This window comes from Balaenoptera ricei, chromosome 15 (genome assembly GCF_028023285.1).
Source record: "Balaenoptera ricei isolate mBalRic1 chromosome 15, mBalRic1.hap2, whole genome shotgun sequence".
In the NCBI taxonomy this organism is placed as follows: domain Eukaryota; kingdom Metazoa; phylum Chordata; class Mammalia; order Artiodactyla; family Balaenopteridae; genus Balaenoptera; species Balaenoptera ricei.
In genome coordinates, this window is record NC_082653.1 from 11704283 (window position 1) to 11731550 (window position 27268).

Here is a 27268-nt window from a genome sequence, read left to right on the forward strand (position 1 = left end):
CATTTTGTAGAAACAGATTACTGGCTAACTTTCCATTTAAAAATGAGTGAAGCAGGGCTTCCCTGGTGGCGCAGTGGTTGAGAGTCTGCCTGCCAATGCAGGGGACATGGGTTCGGGCCCTGGTCTGGAAGGATCCCACGTGCCGCGGAGCAACTGGGCCCGTGAGCCATAATTACTGAGCCTGCGCGTCTGGAGCCTGTGCTCCGCAACAAGAGAGGCCGCGATAGTGAGAGGCCCGCGCACCGCGATGAAGAGTGGCCCCCGCTTGCCACAACTAGAGAAAGCCCTCGCACAGAAACGAAGACCCAACACAGCCATAAATAAATAAATTAAAAAAAAAAAAAAAAAGAGTGAAGCAAAGGAGAATGTCCTACTTGGGAGGGCAGAAGCAAAGGAACTAGACAGGAAGTGCACTTTGATACCTGAAGGCTGGGTCTCTGCACAAGGAGACTCAAAAGGGGGCCCTGCTTCCAATTTCCCTCTTCCATTCCCAGAGCTGGTACAAGGCTTGGAAGAACGCCCTTGGTCTGTTGGTCCAGTGTTACCTGCCATCCATTTAAGTGTTCCCACTTTCAAGTGACAATCCTCTCCTTGGTCCTGCCATGGGCAGAGCATGTCTGGCGTACTAGCCTGACTTTTACACCCTAATCTTGAGTTGAGGAAATATATGCACAGGAGTCAAAGAGATGTCTTTATATCTGACTGTACATAAATGAAATTTTTTTTTTCTTTTTGGTGCAATAAAGTTTGTTTTGGCACAAAACAAAATGACTGAAAAACGCAGAATTGCGTTGGAGACATTTCAACTGCTAAGCCTGCTGCGTAAACAATACCTTACAAAACAGAGGAAAACCCTGCTCTTTGTGGTGCCCAACAGGTATTGGCTGGCCGGAGAGATAGCAGTAGCTGGAACGTGTTATCTCCTAGCCCTCTTGGGAAACAGCAAATTCCTTTGCTCTTTCATTTTTCCCAAAAAGGAGGCCAGACAGGGAAATTCCAGCAACGCTGCCCACGAGCCACACCTGACGAGCCTGGAGAAGGGAAAGGACAGGGCAGGAGACTTCTTTACTTGCTACTTTAGAGCAGTGAGAAGACTCTGGAAGTCACGAGTCGTTCTGAGCCTCTGCTCCGCTAGATAAAACACACGATAACAACACCTCCGCTGTCCCCTCAATTCATCTGCTCTTCTCAGTAAGTTCCTGCAGGCGACCACCCGAGAGCTTCTCCTTCCTGACTCTGCACCTAGACCACAGACGCCACAGGGAACGTGAGGGGAAACAGAGGGAGAGACCAGAACCGTGGAGGTCGGGGGAGGAGCACGCGGCACAGCACACTTCAGTTTCTACGGACTTGCTCCTCAGCCCCTCTCTGCCTTCTGTGCAGTCCAGTGCTAGAGACGGCTCTGGCTTCTGGGCTCTCAAAGGGCTTTGTTTCACCAGCCTGCTTCAAGAAGGGTTATCAATTCACTGCAAAGCTGAGGCTTTAGAGTTCCTACCCTGAAGGGAAAGTCAACCCCAGAGGAGCCTGAACCACTTAAGCTGTGAATCACAACCGCTTAAGTTGTGACAGGAGTGGCCTTCCGCCCATGTCATCATTCTGCCCACAGAACGAGGTCGTCATAGCTCACGGGAGTCCTGGCATTGAACAGCCACTCCAGAAAGCCAAAGGTTCTGGGAAGTCAGCTCTGACAGTGAAACGTGGAACTTCTCGTGGGACTGAGCGTCAGGAGAGGCCACTGCCAGAGCGCCAGCAAGCCTTCCTCCACAGGAAACAAGGAGACAGGCTCAAGGCAGAAGGGGTCTGGCTGGCCGCTTTAGTCTGGTGCACTACAGGCCAGGGGTTGGAAACCCAAACTCCTCAGGGGACAGACAATAAAAATAAAGATTAAAAACAATAAGTGGGTGAGTGGCACATGGGCAAAGAAGGCACAAGCCCATCTATAAAGGGCTGATGGCAGCCCTGTGGATGGGGGCCTAGTGCTGACCAGTCTTCCTTCTGGTTTTTGAGAAACTCCAGAAATCTGTTTCTTATGGGAAATCTTCCAACTTTTTGTTTTTTTTTGGCCGTGCCACACAGCTCGCTGGATTTTAGTTCGCTGACCAGGGATCGAACCCCGGGCCCCTGGCAGTGAAAGCAGCGAGTCCTAACCACTGGACCGCCAGGGAATTCCCAGAAATCTTCTGACTTTTAATGACAGCAACTAATTCAAATGTTTAAACATTTTCTGTAGAGATAAACAAATCCCATTTGGGGGCTGAATTTGGACCATATAGAAACGGGCCCTCTGGCCAACAAAAGAGTGACCAGCCAGCCACGACCCTCATGCCAGTCTAGTCTGGGGTCGGGGGAACTCTCAAATCCCGGGGGCTAAAGGAAAGAGTCAGGGTCAGCAGTGGGTACAAAAGCCGCAGGGACAGCTTAAGTGTTTGCCCTACGTGCCCTCCCTAAGCCCAGGTGACTTTACCACCCAGACGACCCTCACCCACTGCAGCTGCCCCCGGCATAGGCTGCAAAGACACTGAAGGGGAAACCGGTCCAGCAGGCTCGCTCCTGGAGATAAAAGGCCTGGGGATTTAAAACATGCCCTGGAATGAAGAATCCTGATATATTTACTTCTTTCAGAAGGCAAAATCATTTAAGGAAGTAGACAGCAGTGCAGCAAACGGTCAGCCTCTTAGAAGGAAGGCAGGAAGAGAAGAGAGGGAGGGAGGAGGGAGGAAATCCATTTCTAGTCTCAGTTAAATCCATTGTTTCAAATGTAATTAAGGAATAAAGGGATTCAAATCCAAAAGGCAGGAGTTGAAAGGGTATTGTGTACAATTTCTATTGCACTGAACTTTACTGTGGGTAAAACACGATGTACTTCTTGAAGGCTGAGTCAGGCCATAGTCAGTTTTCTTTGTTAATTACCCAATAAGGAACATATTTTGCTATAAAACATCTGAACTCAGAGGTAAAGAGTAAAACAAGACTCTCCATTCACACCGCCTGCCCAGAGGTGACTACTATTAACAGTTCAACATGTAGATTGCCAGCTCTTTTACTATGCCATTATAAAGTTTATCTGTCTTTAAAAAAGTAATAAACAGGGTCTTCCCTTCTGGCGCAGTGCAGGGGACACGGGTTCGAGCCCTGGTCCGGGATGCCGCAGAATGACTGGGCCCGTGCGCCACAACTACGGAGCCTGCGCTCTAGAGCCCGAGAGCCACAACTGCTGAGGCCCGCGCGCCTAGAGCCCAAGCTCCGCAGCAAGGGAGGCCACCGCAATGAGGGGCCCGCACACCGCGGCGAAGGGTAGCCCCCGCTTGCCGCAAGTAGAGAAAGCCGCGCGCAGCAGCGAAGACCCAACGCAGCCAAAAAAAGAAATAACTAATAAATTTATTTTTAAAAAGTGATAAATGGTATCATATTACAGATATGACACGTATTACTGGCACAGTGATTTTTAAAAAGTCCTCCAACACTTGGCTTTGCATGTGTAACAGAACGCCAACTCCTTCCCAGGCCTACAGAGCCCTGCGGGACGGGGTCCTCGCCCCTGTGTCAGCCACGCCATCTTCCTGCTCTTCCTGGAGCAAGCCAAGCTCCCTCAGGTCTATCTGGGACTCTCGGCACCTGCTGCTCCCGCTGCCAATCGCTCCCTCCCCAGAGCCTCCAACGCTGGCTCCTGTTCACCACACAGGTCTTAGCCCCAGTGCCACCCCTTTGAGGACACCTTCCTGACTCGCTACCTCATAATGTTCCTGCCCCCGTGACACTCCATCACATTACTCTGATTTCTTTTTTTCACGTCACTTTTTTTAAAAAAAATTAATTATTTATTTATTTTTGGCTGTGTTGGGTCTTCGCTTCTGTGCGAGGGCTTTCTCTAGTTGCGGCGAGCGGGGGCCACTCTTCATCGCGGTGTGCAGGCCTCTCACTGTCACGGCCTCTCTTGTTGCGGGGCACAGGCTCCAGACGCGCAGGCTCAGTAGCCGTGGCTCACGGGCCCAGTTGCTCCGCGGCATGTGGGATCTTCTCAGACCAGGGCTCGAACCCGTGTCCCCTGCATTGGCAGGCAGATTTTCAACCACTGCGCCACCAGGGAAGCCCTCACATCACTTCTTACTACCTGAAATTACCCTATGTGTTTGCTTACTTGCTTATTATCTCGCTTCTGCAGGCAGAAACCTGATCTTGTCTTGTTTATTACTGTACCTCTGAAACCAAGGAGTGTTCTCGGCACAGGGTAGGCATTAAATAAATATTTACTGAATGGATGAGTGAAAGGAGGTTTTTCTTTTTCTTTTTTAAATTTAATTAATTAATTAATTTTTGTCTGCTTTGGGTCTTCGTTGCTGCACGCGGGCTTCCTCTAGTTGCGGCGAGCGGGGGCTACTCTTCATTGCAGTGCGCAGGTTTCTCATTGTGGTGGCTTCTCTTTTTGCGGAGCACGGGCTCTAGGTGTGTGGGCTTCAGTAGTTGTGGCACGTGGGCTCAGTAGTTGTGGCTCGCGGGCTCTAGAGCACAGGCTCAGTAGTTGTGGCGCACGGGCTTAGTTGCTCCGCGGCATGTGGGACCTTCCCGGATCAGGGATCGAACCCATGTCCCCTGCATTGGCAGGCAGATTCCCAACCACCGCGCCACTAGGGAAGCCCCAGAGTGGCACTTTTATTATGTCTACTTCATATGAAGAAGTGGAGGCTCAGAGTGGTTAAGTCTGCTCTCAGAGGTTACACAGCTAATGAGAGGTGGAGTTGGGATTCAAACCGAGTCTGTCCGGTGCCCTTAACCGCTGTGTTCTAGACACACAGATTTAGGTAAATGATTCTTAGGGAGAGCGTCCTGTTTGGTGGTCCTGGTAACCACTTAGTCCTTTGTGACAGTCAGGAAAAGCAGAGCACAAAGAGGAAGGAGGGGACAGCGCCAAAGTCACCTTTTCTGTTTGTACCCTTACAGTAACAGGGTGAGCCTCCCCTTCTCTGAAAACCTTGCGTGACAAACATCCCACCGGCAGAGTGTGGGCAGAGCCAGCCCGTCACCGAGAGGTGGACGCGTGTGTTCTTGGCTTGCATGTGCTCTTTTTGGCCCCATTAGCGTGCACGGCAGAGGTCCCTAAGGAAACGAAACCCCTACAAATAGAAAACACTGCCTCTCTGAAGAAAAGACAAGAAAAACACTCCCTGGTTTTAATCACAAATTTCAAATGGATGCATGAAATATATCTTTGCCACCAGGTACTCAGTGTTCATCTCAAAGGGGTGGGGAATGATCTAGAAAAACAGACGTAAAAATAGCTAGGCTAGAGCCAAATGACTCACAGGTAGTGGTAAGTGCCAAAATTCAGGAAAGATAAGAGAGGGAACAGGATGGCAGATACTGGGATGAAAATATCCAAGAGAACTGGCTTGGGATTAAAAACAAACGAGACCCTGAGGTTTACAAAGTTCTCCAGAGAAAATGGCCAGAGTCCTCTCTGCCTCCTCCTTGGCAAGACCTGCTCACAGAGAACCCATGTGTGACGCCAGACAGTGACCTGAGGGAAGGAGAATTCTGCTCAGCAGCAGAGGAGGAACAGAAAAAAATATTGCAAGAAACTGATAAAAACGTACTACATTTGATAAAAGCCATAAACTTAAAGTATAAACCCACGAAGTTCAACAAATCCCAAGAGGAATATAAAGAGAACCACACCAAGGCACATCAAAATCAAACTGCCACAGGCCTGTCAAAATGGCTAGTTTTTAAAATTAAAATAAGTGTTGATGAGGATGTGAAGCAGCTGAAACTCTCTCATACATTCTGGTGGGAACGCAAATGGCCCAGTCACTCTGTAAAACACTCGGCAGTTTCTGATTAAGCAAAATATACACCTACCGTTAAGACCCAGCAACCTTACTTACTCCTAGGTATTTATCCAAGATAAATGAAAATACGCATATTAATAGCCAAAATCTGGGAAAGTCCAAATGTCCTTCAAAGGGTGAATGGAAAAACCGGCTCAATAAGAACGTAAAACTACTGATACAGCAAAAATGTGGTGTCTCTCAAGAACATTATGAAAACTGAAAGAAACAAGTCACAAAAGACTAAAAACTACATGATTCCCTTTATATGACATTTATATTCTGGAAAAGGCAAAACTATAGTGGAAGAATGCAGGTCAGTGGGTGCCGGGGCCCAGGGACGGGCTAAGGCATTGACTGCCCTTGGCAGTCTGACCCCATCCTTTGACTGAAGGCCCTTCAGGGGGCTTGTTTTGAGAGACAGGCAACATTGGAAGAGATGTTTTGATCTCTGCTACAGGATGGCGGGTAAAGAGAAAAGGCGACCGTGACAACACTGAGTTCCTGGATCCAGGCAGGTCTGAATTCAGATGTATCCCTAGAGAGCCAGTTAGTCCCCTTTATTGCTTAAGCTCTTCTGAGTTGTGACTGTCTCTTATGATTGAAAGTGACCCAATCGACATAACCTTTCACCAGGCAGGACAACAGACCATCAGCCCCAGCATTTCAACACTCTCCGTCACTTACCTGAGAGTGAGATTCCTTCTGCGAGCCCATATGGAAGATAAGCGAAAATGATCATCATGCCAAACTCCAAGGAAGGCGTTTTCCTCAAGTCAATATGCTTTAGCACGTAAATGACAATTGTCAAGGAAAAAGAATCAAAGGACACTTACGGATGATCTAGAGAAGTCACAAAACTGCTGCCTTCCAAATAGAGAAGGTAAACAATGGATACAAAGATTTGGGAACATCTCAAGGTAACAGGTGAAAATTTGTCATGATGGATTTTTTTCTTTGCTGGGAGACTCTTGTTTTAAGGAAGGGAATCTGACAAAATACTAAGAGATGTAAATTCCTGAGACAAACGGTAGGGGAAAACTAAAGTCACCCTAAGTCATTTCATTTGGAAATGCTGACTTGGAGGGCTGGGAGCCATGGGGTGCGGGGGGCGGGCGGGCTGTGGGGAGCTGGGGCTGCAGACAGACTGAGGACAGCCCACACTGCCAGGCCCCTTCCAGGGCTGTGTCCCTCTTCCACTCCTCTGACGACATCAGCTGAGGTCACTAACGGGGTTTCCAGAATCCTGGGGATCAATGCCCCATTGAAGGACCTTCTCTCCTATTCCTGGACATTTATAAACTCATGTTCCTGTGAAAGGAGAATCTTCCACGTATTCAAATGTTGTTCACATGCCTGTGCTGGAGCCCACAGCACCCATTTACTGGGGCTTCATTAAAGAAGATGCTCTCCCCGCCCCTCCGCTCTTTTAAAGAAAGAGATAAATAAAGAGGAAAATACTGAACTAGAAAAAGTTTTCTTTTCCATTCCGTTTATTGATACAATATGAGAAGCTGTCAGCTGACTCAATAGCGCCTTGAGACTTCTGGACCTAGGGACTGAAGGGAAAATTCAACAGGATGGCAGACAAACACGCCTGTCTCAGGCAGAAGAGGCTTTCCTGGCCGGCCATCTGTGAAACAAACTGCTGGCGGAGGAGGGCCAGGTGGCCATCTCCCCAAGATGCACGCAGGCTTACGCTCACACAGAAATGGTCTGGTGCCTGTTCCTGTTTTAAACGTGACAAATTTCCTACAGCAATAAAGGTGTCGGCGGCCTTAACAAGTCTCTTGGCTTCTGTGGCTGGAAAAGCTTATGGGTTGTTAAGCCACAAAATCAGTGTGAATAACTTAGATGGAGCTCACTTTGAAAGTCCCTTTTCTGGTTCTTCCAGATAAATACTTTCAGTGGCGTAGAGATTTTCTCAATTTGACATTTTCTAAGGAAATTAATTTCCGATTTTCTTAATGTGAAAAGTGAGACAGCAGAAAATGAAATTCATCTGAATGCAGTTATCACACTCTGGGAACTGAGAAGACCCCAACGTCAGATCTGATATTCAACAGTGTACATGTTTTTTAAGCTTTGAAAAGTGATATCCTAAATTTCACATGTTAAATTTTAAAATCCTTGAGTTTAAATTAAAGTGTTCTTCGAACCAGAACTAAGCATAAAAATCCTCCTTAAATACGACTTTAGACTAAAATTGGTCCCCTTAAGGAACTGGAGAAAATGACGAGAGATGGATGTAATTAGGAATAATCTTCTCAGCCATGTGTGTTCATCATATTAAAAGGATATTAATGCAGAGATTAAGCCAGTGAGAGTGCCGAGTGCTGCTGAGCCAAAGAACATTTTGAGGAAGTAGCCAAGGGCTTGTAAAAATGTTTGCCACCCACTGACATCTGACATATTTTTTCTTGTTAAACCTTCAGCTGTGCTAGGAAATAAAAGAAAAAAAAGAAAGAAGTTAAAATGTTATAGACAAAGTTATCAGAAATTAACTTAGAACTCAAAACTTATTTCTGGCTTATTCTCTCGTTCATTCACTCATCATTCAACCCGTTAGTCAAACACTTATTTGTTCACCTACTTTGTTCCAGGCACTGTGTTAGTTTCTGGGGGTTTAGAGATGAGAGCAGGTGCCTGCCCTTAGGGAACTCTATAGTCTAATGAGGGAGAAAAACAAGATGGAGGGCTTTCCTGGTGGCGCAGTGGTTGAGAATCCACCTGCCAATGCAGGGGACACGGGTTCCAGCCCTGGTCCGGGAAGATCCCACATGCCGCGGAGCAACTAAGCCCGTGCGCTACAACTACTGAGCCTGTGCTCTAGAGCCTGTGAGTCACAACTACTGAGCCCGCCTGCCGCAACTACTGAAGCCCACGCGCCTAGAGCCCGTGCTCTGCAACAACAGAAGCCACTGCAATGAGAAGCCCATGCACCACAACGAAGAGTAGCCCCCGCTCACCGCAACTACAGAAAGCCCACACGCAGCAACGAAGACCCAACACAGCCAAAAAGAAAAAGAAAAAAAAAAGAAAAAAAAAAAAAACAAGATGGAAACTAGGACCATCTCAGGAAAGAGCAAAGAGCTGTAGGAAATACACGGTGGGCATCTAACTCAGACTGGTGGGGGTCAAGGAAGGTTCTTTATGACACATGGGCTGGGTTTCAATTTAGGATAGAGAAGAGTTAACCAGGTGAAGAAATGAGGGAATGCACCCAAGGCAGAGGGAAGAGCATGTGGGGAGGTAGGGAGCCCCAAAATACTAGCAGCATATCTAGGAGCAGGAGATCACACAGATGACTGTGGACAGAACACAGGAACTGGCTGTGGGGGGAGGGGGCTGGTGGGGAGGACAGTGGTAGAGTAAGGCAAGAGCAGCAGGCAGGGCCAGGCCCCGTGAAAGGCTTTCGATGAACCAAGCTAAGGAGTTGGTGTTTCATCCTGACGGCCCTGGGGAGTCACAGGGAGTGTTTTCAGTGCAGGGTGGGCGTGGGGGAGTGGGGATCCTGTGGGATAAAACCCGAAACTGAGGCTGTGGCATGAAGTCAGACTAGAATGGAGCCTCCTAAAGAAGGAATATCAGTGGGTAAGGCCCAGAGTGGGGATTTGGGAGGAGACATCAAGAGGAAGAATTGAAAGGACTTTCCTTTCACTGCTACAGAGCAAAGAAAAATGTCAGCAGCCATTAAATTCAACTGTTGGTTTTATCCCCAAAGGTAAAACCATTACACCATTAAAATAGTTATTCTCATTCAATATCCTCCTCCTGCTGATTCCACCTTCTCTCAAATCCATCCACTTCTCTCCCTCCCTCCCCTACTATCCTCCAGCTCAGGGCTTCTGCCTCGCGGATCTCTCTCTATATACATCCTGCTCTTCCTAGGAGAACCCATTCTCTACTCAGGGGCCTGAACGACCCCTTGAAAATGCACATCTGATCGAGTTATTGGCCTGTTCAAAACCCCCCGTCAGTCTCCTGCTGCTTCCTGGGGGAAGCTCAGCCTTCTGAGCCTGACCGACTCCTCCCACCACACCTCCCACCCCACCTCCTCCTCATTCGGGCCCGGCCTCCACTGTCACCGACACCTCCCCGTAGGTAGGTCGTAGGTCACTCTTCCTGGGCTCCAGCTGACTCTGGCTTGTTCTCAGAACCCAGGGTCAGTGACACTCCCTCAGGGACACCTGCCTTCACATAGGCCAGCCCATTTACAGGCTCTCCTGGTGCCTGACTTCTCCACAGCATGTGGAACTAGTGAATCATTCCATGAGGACCATGCCTGTGTCCACCTTGTTCACTGCCATATGTCCAGAGCCTAAGCAGAGCCCAGCACACAGAAGATACTCAACAAATTTTTGCTGAATCAGTAAACAAAACAAAGAATTGTCAATAGTAATGTTCAGCTTCATTAATCTGCGTTTCATGAACTGGTATAATTTTAAAGCAGGATAATTTGTGATAAAAGGGTGGCTTGGTCAGATAACCTCAGCCTTTTCTGGTGATTTACAGCATAATATAACATAATAAAGGTTCTGAGAAGTCCTGCAAAAAAAGAAAACCAACTTTTTTCACATAAAAGTTTTCTAAACTCACCCCAATAGCCCCATTCCCTTTCTTTCCCAGCAGATCCCATGTTAACATCCCAGCTTGGGGAAAGCTGGGAACCAACAAGGTTCTTACTGGGAAAGTACTTTTGAAGGCTAAGATCACCTCTAGGTCCCAAAGGGATCCGTGGGCCACAAGCATAGCATCCAGCCCCCACCTCATTTCATTACCACAGCTGGGACACTGGCTGGTGTCACTGCTTTCTTTTCATGCAAAGGAGACTGAGGCCTAAAGAAACTGGCTAACTGGGTGAGGTCACACCAATGGTTAACAGCAGACCCAGGGGCGAGGCCAGTGGTTTCTGAACTCAAGATAAATGAAGGTAGATTTCGGACTCTTTCTAGCCTGGAAATGTTGTGCATTTTATTTTTTCAGGTCATGTTTCTCACACCTTAAAGAATAAAAGACAATGATGCTTCAGGATCCATTTCATGAGCTTTAGCTGCAGCTGCAGAGAACAAAAGGTTTCCTCTACCACAATTATTGTAAGAATAGATTGTCACAGTAACAAATCAAAGCTAAAAATAATTTAATTAAGGTTAATGAAGAAACAGAAGATACTCAGCTTTCTGGCACTTATGAAAGTGAAAACATTAAAAAAGGGGTAATTCATTCACATATTCAGTTACAAAGATAAATGTACCATCATCAGATCACTTTGAAAAACAAGATATGATTCTTCCCTGTAACCAAGGAAAGCTGACAACACCTCCCCCTACACTGCAAAAACAAGGCAGTCCTACCACATCCCCTTTCTCCCCCATCTCCCGCTTTTACCTGAAAATGCCTATGGACTCACAGGACAACCCATCTGAGTCAGAGACTTAGGTCAGTGACTCCTACCCCAGCCTGTGTACCGGTAAGTAGTGGAGGTGAAGGCTGGAAACCATATATGCATGTGGCCCACTGATTCAATTTTGGAAACTGTCATCATAGGTGAACTTGGCCTTCAAAAGCAGTATTCCAGGAAGAATGTATGGCTAGTTACAATGACTCCATCCTTTCTCATTTTAAAAAGAAAGTATCTCCTAACCTTTGGCCTTTTTGTGGCAAAGGAGACCTGGGAAAGCTCAGAAAAGATCCTACTTCTGACAGATTTAAGAAAAAAATAAATTAGAGACAAGGCAGTTGAGTTTAGCTCCTCATGTATAAGAATAACTCATGATGTCACCTCCAATTTAGGCACAATTCCTTATCACAAATGTTCAAATGCACAACCAGGACACAAGATAAAGGTAAAAACCAGAAAACTGAGACGCTTTCAAAGTAGATCTTAAGAAAAAATATCAGATTTTTTAAAAGCTCTTACAGCATGATATATGATAATTTCCTAATAAAGCTATAGAAATTTTTGCTAAGAGAAACATGAAAAAGCCAGCAATAGGGAACTGGTCAAATAGATCACAGTAAATCCATAAATAGATCACAGTAAATCCATAGAAAGAATACTCTGCAACTAGTTAAATGATGTTATGAATATAAATGATGTTTATCAACTCCATTCAATGGAAAAGTTACAATACAGTATATACCCATCTAAATAAATTACATGTACCTTCTACCAAATTGTTAACTGTAATTATCTCTTGGGAGTTACAATGCTCGTATTTTTTTTTCTTTTCTTTCTTTCTTTGTTGAGTTTTCTAAATTTTATATGCAGAATATATGTATTATTTTAGAATATATACATATGTTTTTGTTTTGTTTAAGGGTCTGCTGAGCACCTCTTTCAATTAAGCAACATTTGGTAAGTTCTTCCTGCAAAAGCAGGACAAAAACAGGACAAACAATAGCTGGGGGACAGGAGCAGAAAAGGAAAGGATCTCACGTTAACCGATGGCAGATGCTTTTCACATAGTATATTTAACTACTCAATCCTCAAATCCAATTCTAGGCTGAGGCATTATCACCCTCACTTTACTGTTGAGACACCTGTGGCTCAGAGAGGTTAAGGAGCTGACCCAGGGTGTCACACAGCTATGAGTGGCCATCACTGGGACTTGAACCCAGGTCAGCCTGACCCCAAGACCTGGGCTCTTTCCATGATAAAATGTTCTTTTATTCCAACATAAGAATGCTGAATATAGTCCATAGTAAGGCTTTTAAGAAAACCACAGAGTGGTTATGCTTTGCAAGGAATCCCACAACAAAGGAAACAAGTCCAAAATCAAAATGGAAAAACTATTCTTTAACAGAACACATAATGGCCCCTAAAATTCTCTTAGCTCATCTCTGATACATTGTCCAGGGCTCTTTTCTCCAACTGCTTTGACTGTCTGTACCTTCTTGTTTTTTGGTAAAACTGTCTGGGTCTCCTGCCCATACATGAACACCACAAACCTGGCCAAGAAAATAGCAAGGAAATAGCCCCGCATCCGACAAATGGATTTGAGATGAACTTAGACTCATTTGCTTTTCCCAATGACTTCTTGACATTTTATGGCTCATCTTTAACTTCTCAGATCCTGTCAACAAGGGCAGTATACCAATGAACAACTGAAAAAGAGCTGCAATTTCCAAAGTAGCTTTCACATAATAGCATCTTAAGGCAGGATGCCTGTGAATATCACTACCGTACCTTACAGCTGCGAAAAGGAAGGTGACGTGCACCAGCTCACAAGTGGGAGAATAGGGCCTCTGTCACATGCTTTCATCTGGAACAATGCTGCCCAAGTACTGATCCCTCAACTGGCTGCTCCATCATCATCTGGGGACTCACCCTAGACCTACTGAATCGGAAGCTCTCAGGGTGGCGCCTGGGAATGCTGCATTTAATAAGCACCCCCGGTGATGCTGATGAGAAGCTGGGCTTTATTTATTTATTTAGGCCACACCCCATGGCATGGGGGATCGTAGTTCCCCGACCAGGGATCGAACCCACACCCCCTGCATTGGAAGAGTGGATGGAGTCTTAACCACTGGACCGCCAATGAAGTCCAAGCTGGGTTTAGTTTAAAAGCACTGCTAAAAGGTAGATCCTAAAAGGCAGATTCTCCTCTAATCACCCTGGGCCTTGACAATATTCCTGGGGCACATCAAGGCTTGTCAGGCCAGAAAGATGGAGAAGCAGTGAACCAATCACCCAGAGGATAAGCAACTGTACACGCAGCTGCATGGAAATATCTGCCCCTCTGATACAAGGCCCTTTAGTTCCGTCACTTGAAGAAAGCACACTTACTTGGTCAGGACAATGGAGACTGCATCGTTGAGGATGCTCTCTCCAAAAACCAGCATGTTGAGCACCGGGTCCACATGAAGTGCATTGAAAATAGCAATAGTAGCCACTGGATCAACAGCAGAAATTAGGGAGCCAAATGCAAAACTGTCAAAGAGAAAAGGAAGGGGTAATTCTGTAATGCTTAACCCCTGGTCCACACAGGAAAACATTAAAGTCAAAGACTGTATGTAGTATAACATAACAGTACACACTGTAGCTGAAGGAACCACAGAAGATGGTGTTTTTTCTCCACTTAAAATACCTGCTAATTGACATTGTGGGTGGAGAAGTGAAAGTCCCACTCTACAAGTTGTTGTTATGAATGGCCTGGTTTTCCACTGAGAATACCAAGATTTTATTTTGACCAATGTCAGAGGGAAGACTTTTGCTTAAAAACATGACAGCCATCCCAGCCTTCTTGGTCAGAGCAGCTGGAACCATGGTGGCCCAGAGGGCCTCCCCTAAACGGCCCATGTGCTCCTGGGTCTGACCTCTGCTTTGCCCCTTGCCACCAGGCCACCGGAGTGCCATCTGTGATCGACGCCAGCCTCCACTCAGATCTGCAACATCGAGGAAAGTGCCAAAAGTCAGCAGCAACTCCAGCCTGCTTCAGGAGCTGCGCAGCCTGGGAGGCAGACAGCGACACCAGTGCTGCCTACCGCCAGGCCGGCAGCTCTCGCCCCAGTACCCACGAGGGTCTAACTACCTCCGACAAGTGGCCATTAACTGCCTAATATGTTTCAAGCACTAAGGTTTTTTTTTTAAAAAACATTTATTTATTTGGCTGCGTCGGGTCTTAGCTGCGGCATGCAGGATCTTCGCTGCAGCGCGCAGGTTCCAGAGCGTGCGGGCTCAGTAGTTGCGGTGAGGGCTGAGCTGCCCCACGGAGTGTGGGATCTTCGTTCCCTGACCAGGGATCGAACCTGCGTCCCCTGCGTTGGAAGGTGGATTCTTAACCACTGGACCACCAGGGAAGTCCCAAGGCTTATAATAATAGCAAATATTTATGTGGCACTTACCACGTGCCAGGCACTGCTCTGAGCACTTTACATATAGTAACTCAATAATCCACAAAGCAACCGTATTAAATGGTACTAGTATTGCTCTGATTACACAGGAGAAACCTGAGGGACAATGAGGTTAAGGAACTTGCCCAAGGTCAGACAGCTAAGGGGTGGCAGAGCCCGGATCCAAACACAGGCCTTCTGGCTCAGGGTGGGTGCTCTTAGCCGCTACACTGGATACAGCAAAACCCGGAGGCCAAGGCCAATTTAGAAAAGGCGAGTGTTACACAGGAAGTCAGGGTGATGAGAGAAAGAGTAACATGGCGGGGTGGTGTGGAGGCATGGGGGTGGGGCCCACTTAGATCGGGGGGTCAGGAAAGGGGGGGGTCTTCTCTCTGAAGAAATGAGGCTTATTTAAACGAGGGCCTACCTGACAAGAAGCAGGTAGACAAGCCAAGACCTGGGGGCAGCGACCAGAGCAAGCTACCTCTGAGGTGGAGCAAGCTTGGCTGCCTGAGAAACAAAACAGTGAGCCTGGCAGCAGCGCAGGGAGGGCGAGTGGCTGGAAATGTTGGCGTCTGGGAGGGAGGCAGGGCCAGGTCACCCCGCGGGGCCTTGGGGGCCGCCTAAGGAGTCAGGACGATTATTCTCGCAGCCCATTTGTCTTCTTCCCCTTAGAGTTCTTGCAAGCCCTTGTTGGTTCCCTCAGAAGGCCTCGCCTGGCACTGCTTTCCTTCCAGCTCAGCAGAATGGTTAGGTCTGCCCCCTTCCGCAACACAAGGAGCCACGACGGGACAGCCTCGGGTAGAGACGTGAGCCACCTGCTTCCCGCCCTCACCAAGCCTGCGGTCTGGGAGGGGTGAGGCGCTAGCTGGCCTGGGGACTGGAGCGTGCTCTGTCCACCGTATGTCACCAGCAGCCTTCCACGAGCATCTGGCTCCGGGCTCAGGGAGGGGAGTGCTGGTGGCAAGGGACGCGTGGCTGCCCTGCCAGTTCCAGTTCTCTTCATAAATCGATAATCTGGCATACTGGTTTCCGTGGTGGCACCCTGAGTTCGCTTAATGTGAATTCCTGCAGGAGAGCCTGCTCACTTCAAAGATGGCCTCAGCTCAGACTTCAGTTCCCGGACTTGCCCTGTCCTCACAGAGCTTGTTGCGTGCATTATGAGCTGTGACTTCACCTGTCTCTCACCTCACTGTGAGTGCCCAGAGATACCTGGGGAAGGCAGGCAGGAGGGAGGGATCGGGGAGGGAAGAAAAGGTAACTCCACCGAACAGCTGCCAGCCCGGGAGGCCACGATTTGTTGGCAGCTGGCCTTGAGGTCCTTGCTCTGCAACCCACAGAGATTCCTCTCTCTCCTTTCCTTCTTTTACTCCCACTCTCATCACCCACAGCGACATAACAGAGGCCTCAAAGGAAGAAGAACGTCTAAAAAGTACATCTTGGGGACTTCCCTGGTGGTCCATTGGCTAGGACTCTGCGCTTTCACTGCCAAGGCCTTGGTTCGATCCCTGGTCAGGGAACTGAGATCCCGCAAGCTGTGCGGCAAGGCCTAAGTAAGTAAAAAAAAAAAAAAAAAAAAAGAAGTACATCCCAAAGCAGGGTGGGAGCCTGGGAGTGTGCAGCGGGTTGTGTGCTGGGCGACGACTCTGCGTGGCTCGCGGGCCCCTCCCTCCATCCCTCAGCAAGCGCAGGGTGGACAGCACCCACGGCCCCAGTGGGTGTTACCAGCTCTGGTAACAGCACTCCAATCTCCCCTTGTGGAGCCAGGCCTCCTCCACTCTCCATCCCTGTATTGCGTGGGGCTCTAGGGGTAGGCAGGGGACCCAGGCCTGGTCAGAGGTCCATCGCCAGGCATTTCACCAGGACACCAGGAATTAGGTTGGCCCTTTTGGCGGGGACGGCGAGGGTGATGGTGAGCCAAAAGCCATTGGTGCTGCCACGTGGGGTGAGCGCGCCGGAGGATGACGTCGACCAGGGAATAGCTAAGACAGAGAGAGGAGAGGTTCCTGACATCACAGGCCCCCAGAGGCTGCCATGCAGGAAGCCATCACTCCGGGGACACTTCTGTTCTACGAGTCAGCAAACTTCTTTTTTGCTAAAACGAGTTCGTGTTGGGTTTCAGTTGCACTGAAAGAGGCCTGACTGATGTTCTTTGTCATAGTTCCTGTGGCATCCTGAACTGAAAATCAAACAGCAGGAACTAGAAGATGGAGTGATGAATGGACAGAGGGATGGAGAGATGGAAAGATCTGTGGTTAAAGCAAATCCAGTGAAAACAGTGATTGTAGAATCTAGGTGGTCATGTGCGTGTCCACTGTACAGTGCTTCACCTTTTCTGTGTGTTTGAAATTTCCACAATAAAAAGTTGGGGGAGAAGTGCTTTGCATAAATTATATAACACATTTAGCTTTGGCTGAGACTCTAAATTGGGGCACAGTGTTTCTGACAGTGAACATGGAAAGTCTGAAATATGAACTGCCTGAATCATGGAGAGGTCTGAATATAAGCAGTCATTGAATCTTGCCCGCAGCTGTTCCACTTCACACCTTATGACCCAGTCTTTTAAAAGGCCAGAAGCCAGAAGTTCAACTGAACAATGTGTTTTCTTTATTCCATCATCTCAAAAGACAGCAACGTCAACAAAACAAAAAGAAAACGGACTGGGGGACTTCCCTGGTGGCGCAGTGGTTAAGAATCTGCCTGCCAATGCAGGGGACACGGGTTTGAGCCCTGATCTGGGAAGATCCCACAGGCCGTGGAGCAACTAAGCCCCTGCACCACAACTACTGAGCCTGCGCTCTAGAGCCCATGAGCCACAACTACTGAGCGCACGTGCCACAACTACTGAAGCCCATGCACCTAGAGCCCGTGCTCTGCAACAAAAGAAGCCACCACAATGAGAAGCCCCGCTCGCCGCAACTAGAGAAAGCCTGTGTGCAGCAACGAAGACCCAACGCAGCCAAAAATAAATAAAATTTGAAAATTAAAAAAAAAAAAAAGAAAAAGAAAATGGACTGGGATGGTGAAATAATTTAGGGTGTATCTATGAGTGGATTAGCTCTCCAGAGGAAACACCAATGAAGTAAAACCTTCTGTGCAAAAAAGTTATTTTTATGTTTCCTACTGTGCAGAGGTCCATGGGCCTCATGTTTGACCTGCATGGTGTTTTGAAAAATGGATTAAGTTGGCAACGTTTAAAACAGGAAAATTCCCTATTAAAATCCAGAAACTTGGCCTCTTTTGGAAAAAAAACAATTAAGTATCTGGCAATCCTGGGCCCATGTTCCCACGTGGTAATTAGCAGGTGGAGCTAAGAGGTGGCTGTCCCCTTCAGACGACGGGCTCTCTGGCTCACCACTGTCACCACCTCCAGACACACACCTGGCCAGCTCCCCTCTGTGAAGGGTTCTGCCAGGCCCTGCAGCTGTGTGGGTTTGCGACCGCTGGCTAATTTCCCCCAGAGCACCCCCCATCTGTGGGACAGTCACTTTCTAACAGGAAAGGAAGCGTCTGCCCCACAGAGAGAAACTCCACCTGGTTCTTACTCTGCTTGTCTAAGGGCCAGTTCTTTTATTCCTCTCCTCCTGAACATCCCAACCTCCGGTTCAATTCAATTTCACAAGGATTTATCAAGCGTTTTTTGTATCTCTAAGCAGTTGCCCCCAAACAGGTTGAAGGAACGAATGCTGTGACATCTTCCTTTTACATCCACTGGGTTTTGAGCATTTCTTTTCAGTTGCAAAATACCTACAAAATGCAGGGCATCAGTTCTGCTCGGCTTCATGCTCCTTATGGAACAGGAATGTGACTTTCGCTACTTGTTTGTATAGCAAGACTATCTTACAACAAAGGCTTTGAAATTTATGTCCCTGGAGAGAAAATGAGATTGGACTTGATGCTATCAAAGGCACATTTCTCACGAAAAGGGCTCCAAGATTCTAATCTCCAAGTTGCTGCTGAAGGCTGTAAGCTCTGGCTGGCCCCGTGAAAGGGACCCCGGGGCCGAGCACTGGGCCCCACTTCTGAGCTCCCCAGCGAAGCCACAAGACAGAGCCCAGTGCTCGGGGGGGAGAAACACAGAGCGAGGCTGCATACTCACTGTGCTTCTCAGAGAGGGGAAACCAGGTCACGCTGTGTGTGGGCACTTTTTTAGCACTAGGCTTCCTAGGTTGCTTCTTGCTACGGCCAATTATGGAAATTTCTGGATTGGGCTCCTAGACAGCAGCTCTGAGGGCCCGATGGAGTAGCTGCAGCCTGAGAAGGATGCCCACAACAGAGCACCTGCTTCCCCCTCCCCATCCCCACCGCCTTGGTGGGAATCCCAGAGTGAAGATTCACACCTCACCCCCGACTCCATCCCCAATCTATCAAGAAGACAACTTTTCATTATGGCCATTGCAAAGCCTTAGAAATGAGTTGAAGATGATTCTTAATAATAAAAGGACAATGGTGCAGCGTGCGGTGTGTGTGAGGTGGCAGTTAACTAACCAAGAATTATTCCCTTCAAAGCTGAAACTAAATCATTTCCATCAGCAACCCTCTGACTGGAGATCTTCAAAATTCCTCAATATAGTTTTGATTCATTTCAGAGACACAAATTAATTCAGAGTAGATTCTACAGCAGAAATAGTCAGCAAAACGAAAAGACAGAATAAAGAAGTACCACAGCCAGGAATCAATGTGGAGAAAACTTGGCCCCAGTCTGAAAAGTAGCCACATGGGTGTTAGAGTATGAAAGGTTTACCTGTCTGTCATGTTGAGTTTAGAGATTACATCAGCCTGTAAAATAAAACACACAAACACACAGACACAAAAAAAACCCCCTGGAGAACAGCCAAGAAGATTAAAATGTCCATTAGTGCTTTATTACAAACTAATAAGGACATTAATCTTCAGTCCCCAAACCACTTGAAAAATACAGAAAACTCCTAAGTTTTAGTTTAGGCATGCATTCAATCATCATACATAGGAAGTATGAAAATGAACACTAATACTTGCAAGCCAAATTAACTAGTTTTCTTCTCTGAAGTTTATTCCCATTTGATGCTGGAAGCTGAGCCATGAAGGTTGCATGACAGACAGATTTATTCTGGTGCCATCGAGGCAGCAGTAAAGGTGAAAATCAGATGGAATGGGCTTTTACCGATAGCCATCAAAAGAAGCAAACACATCTGACACATGTAAGAGAAATCTGCCAGTCACCCCAAGGCCTGAATCTCAAACTGCGTTTGCAGAACTAGGGCGGACAAACTTTCTGCAACTGACCATACTGGAAAAGAACTGTGACATGCATAGACGTGCATAATGCAAAGCTACAGATACTACCTTCCTAGGTAGGTCTGGTTTAAATTAATTCAAATTAATTTGAATTCAAAGTACAAAACACTCAATTGATGACACCGGGAATTGGTTTAGCAATGGTGGAAAATCCAGGGAAAATAATTCTGCAGGAGGACAGCTTAGAATTGAGTGAAGACATTCAGAATCATCTTTGATTTTTAAAATGCAAATTTTTATTAAAGAAACAGTGTTTAACCTTGATTCAGTCTGATAATAGAATTGATACTGTTATAATTTGAAGATCTTGATGTATATATTCTGCTTTATTTTTAGGTATTCCAACTTAAGACAATATTGGTTTGCAAATAAGATCAAATACTTTTGGGGATTATGGAAAAGATTCACTCAATTCCAGACACTAAAGCTTCTCGAGGACACTGAGAGACAACTTCAGCATGCCTTTACTGTGCCTTGCTTGAGTCTGGATTTCTTTGCAGGAGAGCATTTACCTTGACTGTAAAACCCAGGCCCCATGAGGTGTCTCTACCCCACTTCCCTGCATGAGCTCTAAGAATGTAAGCTTTTCAAAGTTTCTCAAAGATGTTTTCCTTACCTGACCCAGAAAGTAAATTCCTCCACCTACTACAAAAGCGGAAATTGCCGTACCAAAAACAGCAAATAGGGTGATGGAACCAATATTTTGAAAGAAGTTACCCTGTTTGAGAGAACAGAAATGAGAGGAATGATTAGAAAGGCTGGTCTGCTCAGTGAAGACAAGGACCCCACAGCTGGCCCTCCTCACACGCTTGATTCTCTGTAAAGGGCACCATCACCCACCTTGGTTGGCAAGCTGGAAACCTGGGCATCTTCCCTCACCCCCACATGCAATGCAGAGCCAAGTCCTGTGGCTTTTGCGTTCCCCGACGCGGGGAACACATCTCCCTGCTTCTCACATCTCCCTGCTTCGCTCCATCACCATCCCCACCGCCCTTGCCCAACTGCCATCATCTCTCCCCTGGACCACTGCAATAGCTTCTAACAAGTCTCAACCATCCCTGGCCCTTGCCCTCTGCTCTCCTAGTGCTTCCAGAATGATCTCTGCAAAAGATAAATCTGACTGTGCTGCCTACACTCTGACCCCCACTTCCACTCAAAACGCAGTTAAAACCCAACCAAAGCCTCGATGGTTTGACCCCTCGAAGGCCTCTAACCTCCCCTTTGTTCTCTGGGTTCCAGTCACACTGGTAGCTTTTTGTTTTTCAAACACATCATGCTCCCTGGGCTTGGACCACTCTTCCTTCCCCTTCGCTTAGTGAACTTTAATCGTCCCAAGATCTCAGGACATTTGGACTCTTCCTGAGGGAAGCCTTCCCTGATCCCTTACCCAAGTCAGATCCCAGTCTATGCTCTCAATGCACAGCGACTCTCCCCTGGTAGCACTTGACATAGCTGAAACGTTACATTTATTTATGTAATTATTTGGTATCTGTCTTTCCCACTAGGCTGCAGGCTCAATGGGGGCAATGACCACATCTGCTTTTGTACAACACAGTCACTGGCATACTGCCTGTCAGATACAAGATGCCCCATGAATAGGTACTGAAGGAATTAACTGTGTTTCATGTCTGATTAAAGTCCAAAGTTTATATAATTATAATTTTTCAATTAATTAAGAAAAGGTACATTACTACAAAGAATGTCAGGATAATAGGTTATACTATCAGAAGCTCCTGTTTGTAGTCCACATCTTTTAAGCAATTTTATTTCACTCTATTAGTATCATCAAATATGACAGATAAAATATATTCCCATCTATACAGCATTTAAGAGAAAATATTTGAGTCCAAGCAGTATGGTAACATCTTTCAAATTTCCATAAAATTTTAAAAATTAAGCTATTTATTAGAATCCTGTGGACTCTGTTTAGGAATAAGGGCAGGGAAACTTGATGGTCTGTGATTGTGGGTCTGGACAAGGAAAACCATTTTTTCGCTCAGAAACTGTCGAGCCATAGACAACAGGAACTGATACTTTTTTATTTTTTGGCCACGTCACGCGGCTTGTGGGATCTTAGTTCCCTGACCAGGGACTGAAACCTGGGCCCTCGGCAGTAAAAGTGCTGAGGTCCTAACCACTGGACCACGAGGGAATTCCCAGGAACTGATACTTTAAAGCTCACTTCAGAAGACTGCCCTCAGCTCAGCACTGACAACCCACTAAGCCTATCTCCTTCAGGAAGTTTCTTTGCTTCATTTTTTGCAATTTTGATTTGGCTGACCATAATCCGACATTCAATTACTTTGTTCGGCATATCAATCTTTAGCACACAAAGAACTTTAAAATAGCTCAAGGCAAACACAATGATTTGGTTTTTTCCTAAACAAAAGGCTTTTCATCTATGAGTTTTTCTTTGCAGAGAGCTGCTTAATTTTGTTATTTAAAAATAGATTACACTAAGTCTTGGTCTGTTTATAGGGATCTAATTCTGATATAACTTACGTAGTTGGCTAATATTAATCTGGATGTTGAAAAGTTACCCACATTCAAGTTGCCCCACTGTAAGAACTTCCCTTTGCTACATAAAGCAAATTTATCTGCTTCTCTCAGACATAATTTAAAAAATGTTCTATTCTTGGGCTTCCCTGGTGGTGCAGCGGTTAAGAATCCGCCTGCCAATACAGGGAACACGGGTTCAAGCCCTGGTCCGGGAAGATCCCACATGCTGCGGAGCAACTAAGCCCGCGCACCACTACTACTGAGCCTGCACTCTAGAGCCCGTGAGCCACAGCTACTGAGGCCCATGTGCCTAGAGCCCGTGCTCTGCAACAACAGAAGCCACCGCAATGAGAAGCCCGCGCACCGGAATGAAGAGTAGCCCCCGCTCGCCGCAACTAGAGAAAGCCTGTGCGCAGCAATGAAGACCCAACGCAGCCAAAAATAAATAAATAAATAAATAAATTTATTTTTAAAAAAAGTTCTATTCTTTATATGATATTAATAATTTAAAGAACCAAATAGCTGCCTACCTAATGCATACCAACTGATGATAACTGTACTGAAATTTTTATTCCAAGTCCAAATTTACATCAGCAAATACAGCAATATTAAAATAAAGTCAACTTCCTATCTTCTTTGGGGGTGGGTAGGCAGTGGACAGAAATCTCTGAATTCCCATTCCAACTCACACTAGTCCCACATAAATCGTCACAGTTTCTGCTATAAAGCCATCTTCAAAAATATGTTCTCTTAAGAAACTACTATTTTCCTCAAATTTTGAATGAGTTTATTTCCCCTCCCTCCAAAAAATTAGAAAATAAAAACTTTACATGTGCTAATATAATAACCAGTCTTATGTTTTTAAGTCAAAATCGAATCATTTTTTGGGAGTTCCCTGGCAGTCCAGTGGTTAGGACTCTGTGCTCTCACTGCCGAGGGCCCAGGTTCAATCCCTGGTCAAGGAACTAAGATCTCACAAGCCGAGTGGCAGCCAAAGGGGGGAAAAAAAAAAAAAATCAATCCATTTTCTTCAGCACTATTTTGAAATACTTTCATAATCTGCTCTCAGTTCTTTCAAGATTTGTTCACAAAATTAAAGAGTAAGAGATACTGACCTTCAAATCCTTCTTGCTTGTTTTCTTTTTAACAATTATCTGATGTCAGTAATGGTTTATAAGATATGGGATTTTTTTTTATATTAAACTTCCTTTTCACTTTTTCTTTTGATTAATGCACAATAAAATAATAACTTAAAAAACAATCTGGCCTGAACATCTTAGAATAATTTTGCTTCAATATCCAGGAGGAAAATTAAAAATTTAATTTGTATGTTTTTACCAAAACTCTCATAATAAATTTAACTCAAGTTTATTACATTATTATTAATAATAACACTAGTCATGTTATAATAGATAATGACAAGAAGCACTACCAATTATTTAATGTGGTGAGTGGTGCTTTGCATACATTCTTTCATCTAATGTAAATCTCAAAGCAACCTAGGAGGTAGGGTTTTGGGGATCTTTTTGTTCTCTGTTTTTAATTTCTACTCTACTCAAAAGGAACCTATAGGGGGCAGCGCATGATTAGGCCTAGGTCTCTCTGGCTCTAAAGTCCAGGCTCTTTCCTCTCTCCAAAGACAGGCCGAACCTTAGTCCTTCCAACCTTCACAGTTTTTTAAAATCACATTTACAAAATAACTGTTGTATTACTAGTATTTTAAGTTGAATCACCTTTTTATTTTAAAACTTAAATACACTTATATTTAAAAAGAACTCATATGGACTTCCCTAGTGGCGCAGTGGTTTAGAATCTGCCTGCCAATACAGGGGACACGGGTTCGAGCCCTGGTCCGGGAAGATCCCACATGCCATGGAGCAACTAAGCCCATGTGCCACAACTACTGAGCCTGCGCTCTAGAGCCCGTGAGCCACAACTACTGAGCCCACGTGCCACAACTACTGAAGCCCGCGCACCTAGAGCCCATGCTCTGCAACAAGAGAAGCCACCACAATGAGAAGCCAGCGCACCGCAATGAAGAGTAGCCCCCGCTCGATGCAACTAGAGAAAGCCCGCAGGCAGCAACGAAGACCCAACGCAGCCAAAAATAAATACATAGGGCTTCCCTGGTGGCACAGTGGTTGAGAATCTGCCTGCCAATGCAGGGGACACAGGTTCGAGCCCTGGTCTGGGAAGATCCCACATGCCGCGGGGTAACTGGGCCCGTGAGCCACAACTACTGAGCCTGCGCGTCTGGAGCTTGTGCTCCGCAACAAGAGAAGCCGTGATAGTGAGAGGCCCGTGCACTGCGATGAAGAGTGGCCCCCACTCGCCGCAACTAGAGAAAGCCCTCACACGGAAACGAAGACCCAACACAGCCAAAAATAAATAAATAAATATAAAATAAAAATAAAGGAATTCCTCAAAAAAAAAATTTCAAAAATAAATAAATACATAAATAAGTTTATGAAAAAAAAGAGTTTGCTATACAAATTAAAAAAAAAAAAAAAAAGGAACTCATAGACAAGGAAAAGACTCAGGTACACACACAAACTGGCTTAAAAGTGAGAAGCAAAAAAAAAAAAAAAAAAAAAAAAAAAAAGTGAGAAGCTCCTGCCCAGGCAGAAAGAGCCCCAGTGGAAGCTGAAGACAGAGACCAGAAATGCCAGAGCAAAGCAGAGAACTGAGCAGGGGCCAGTGACGCTGCTCTCCAGGGTCAGGGAGCCAAGAATGAGCGGAGCAACTGTGGGAGTAGGTGAATGGGCCAGAAGGAGGTGGAAGACTAGGGGGAAGGATGGGGCTCCAGTTTGGTGAGGAAAAGCAGGGCCAGGGAGAGGGTGGGAAGGAATGGAGACTGGGGCTTAAAGGGCATAATGGCTGGGAGTTGAGGCCCAGGGCAGTGCCCTGAGAGGGGAGACACTGAAGGATGGATGGGTGCAAGGCAGGAGAAAGGCCCGATATGGTGACATGAGAACCAGTAGGCCTGGGGCACCTGTCCCTGTCATCCCAGGACACAGTCTGTCCTCTTAACATGGGTCAGTCTGTGTCCAAGAGGAGTCAATGTAACACCTGTGTACCATCAAAATCACTTTGGCTATTTCTTTCTAGGCAAGGTACCCCTCTATGGAAAACACTAGTAAGCCACACTGCCTGAAACCATGAAAGCAGCCCACTGACCATGTTTGCTCCCTCTGCAAGTCAGGCATGACAGTCCAGCTTCTACCACACACGCCAGGGTGTTCACACAGAGCCACCACTGCTAAATTAACACCCGAGCTTTTAAGGAACTTGCCCTACAAACACACGGAGCCACCCAGACCAAAAGCACTAATGTGTGCCTGAGTCTTACCTTGTGTAATGAATATCCTGACTCAAATATAATAGGTGGAAGCAAAAGGAGGAAAAACATATTTGGACGAAACATTTCTTCCTCCTGTAAATATAAAATGGATATTTTCAGAGGCATGAAATCTGTGTAATTAAGAAATAAATCCATCAATTATGAGCCAAAGTAACTGTTCTCTCAGAACCTGGCCCAGTGGAAAAATACAATGCTTAAACCACAACCTGATAATAAAACCAAACAAAAGGAGCGACAAAAACAAACAAACAAAAGGAGACAAAAACAAACAAATATACAAAAACCTCAAAACCTGCATTTAAAAATGTAGGACAAATGATTTTAAAAGGTGACCAGCAAAATAAATAGCAGAATGAACCACTTCCAAACATAAAGCGGTATGCTTTTTATTCTTTACTAAGGAAAGAAAGCTAATTTTAATATAGAAGACATTTCAATTCAAATAGAACACTTTCAAAAACAAGTCCACAAATTGGATTCCTCCAGGAAAAAGGTTAACGGTAAGCCCTAAAACAATCCACTTAGAGGAAGAGTAAACCCTACTCATGTTTAAAACAGCCCTGCCTTTTCTCTGCATGTCATAGACAACTATGCTATTTTCCTAAATCTGATGTGATGAAACAGTCCTCACCTGATGCCCTTGCAACCTGGGACATGGCTATAAAGCGAGTCCCTTGCCATGCTTTCAGATTCAAATATTAAGTACCATTATGAAAGGTGTTTTTAGAATATGGCCACCTTTGGGGGGAATGGAATAATAATTTCATCTTCTAAGGTAATACAGCTCTCTAGTTGTTGGTGGATTGGGGGAAAATACATACTGGTTCTCAAACCCAAAATGACTACAGGTAATACGCAGTTTATTTAATACTGCAAAATCAGGCCCTTTTCATATGAAAACTTCTATGTCACAATCTTGACAGTCTGAGTTCTTGTCAAAATCCCTATTCAAAAGAATGATAAATGTATCCTTACAAATGTACGGCTGTTACCATAAAGACTAAAATAACATTCAAAAAAGGCTCAAAATAGAAGCAAATGATGACTTCTGAAAATGCCTTATTAAGTCTTAAAATAACTGCCTGTATCACAAGCTCATGACTCAGACTGGGGCCATGTGAAAAGAAATGGGCCGATCCCTGTGCTTTGTGGGGCAACCTATTCGCAGGATCTGTGCAGCTGGGCCACTGCAGAGACTCTGGGAGTTTCAGAAACAAAACCTCCCCTGGGAAAAAGGAGAACCCACCTGCAGTGGGTTCACAGCGTCCTCTATTCCCAATTCATGTCCACCTGGAACCTCAGAATGCGACCTGATTTGAAAATAGGGTCTTTGCAGATGGAATTAAGGGAAGAATCCAGCTGAGATCATACTGGATTAGGGTGGGCCCTAAACCCAATGACAGTGTCCTTAAAAGAGACAGAAAGGGACACACAGACACAGAGATGAAGGCACATGAGGACAGACTGAAGC

The 27268-nt window shown here is 45.9% G+C and overlaps 1 protein-coding gene across 5 annotated transcripts in view; it reads right to left on the reverse strand.

The window, feature by feature from the left end:
* Positions 1 to 27268, reverse strand: part of SLC9A8 (solute carrier family 9 member A8) — a 72880-nt gene that overhangs the window by 18558 nt on the left and 27054 nt on the right. For all 5 annotated transcript variants that reach the window (XR_009497743.1, XM_059898517.1, XM_059898518.1 and 2 more), the window contains 6 exons: positions 25786 to 25869; positions 20554 to 20655; positions 19405 to 19439; positions 13615 to 13758; positions 8127 to 8265; positions 6513 to 6618 (listed from right to left, as the gene is read on the reverse strand). Coding sequence is in view for 4 of the 5 variants with exons in the window: in XM_059898517.1 (XP_059754500.1) it covers positions 6513 to 6618; positions 8127 to 8265; positions 13615 to 13758; positions 19405 to 19439; positions 20554 to 20655; positions 25786 to 25869 (610 nt within the window). In the remaining variant the exon portion in view is untranslated. The remainder of the gene's footprint in view (positions 1 to 6512; positions 6619 to 8126; positions 8266 to 13614; positions 13759 to 19404; positions 19440 to 20553; positions 20656 to 25785; positions 25870 to 27268) is intronic.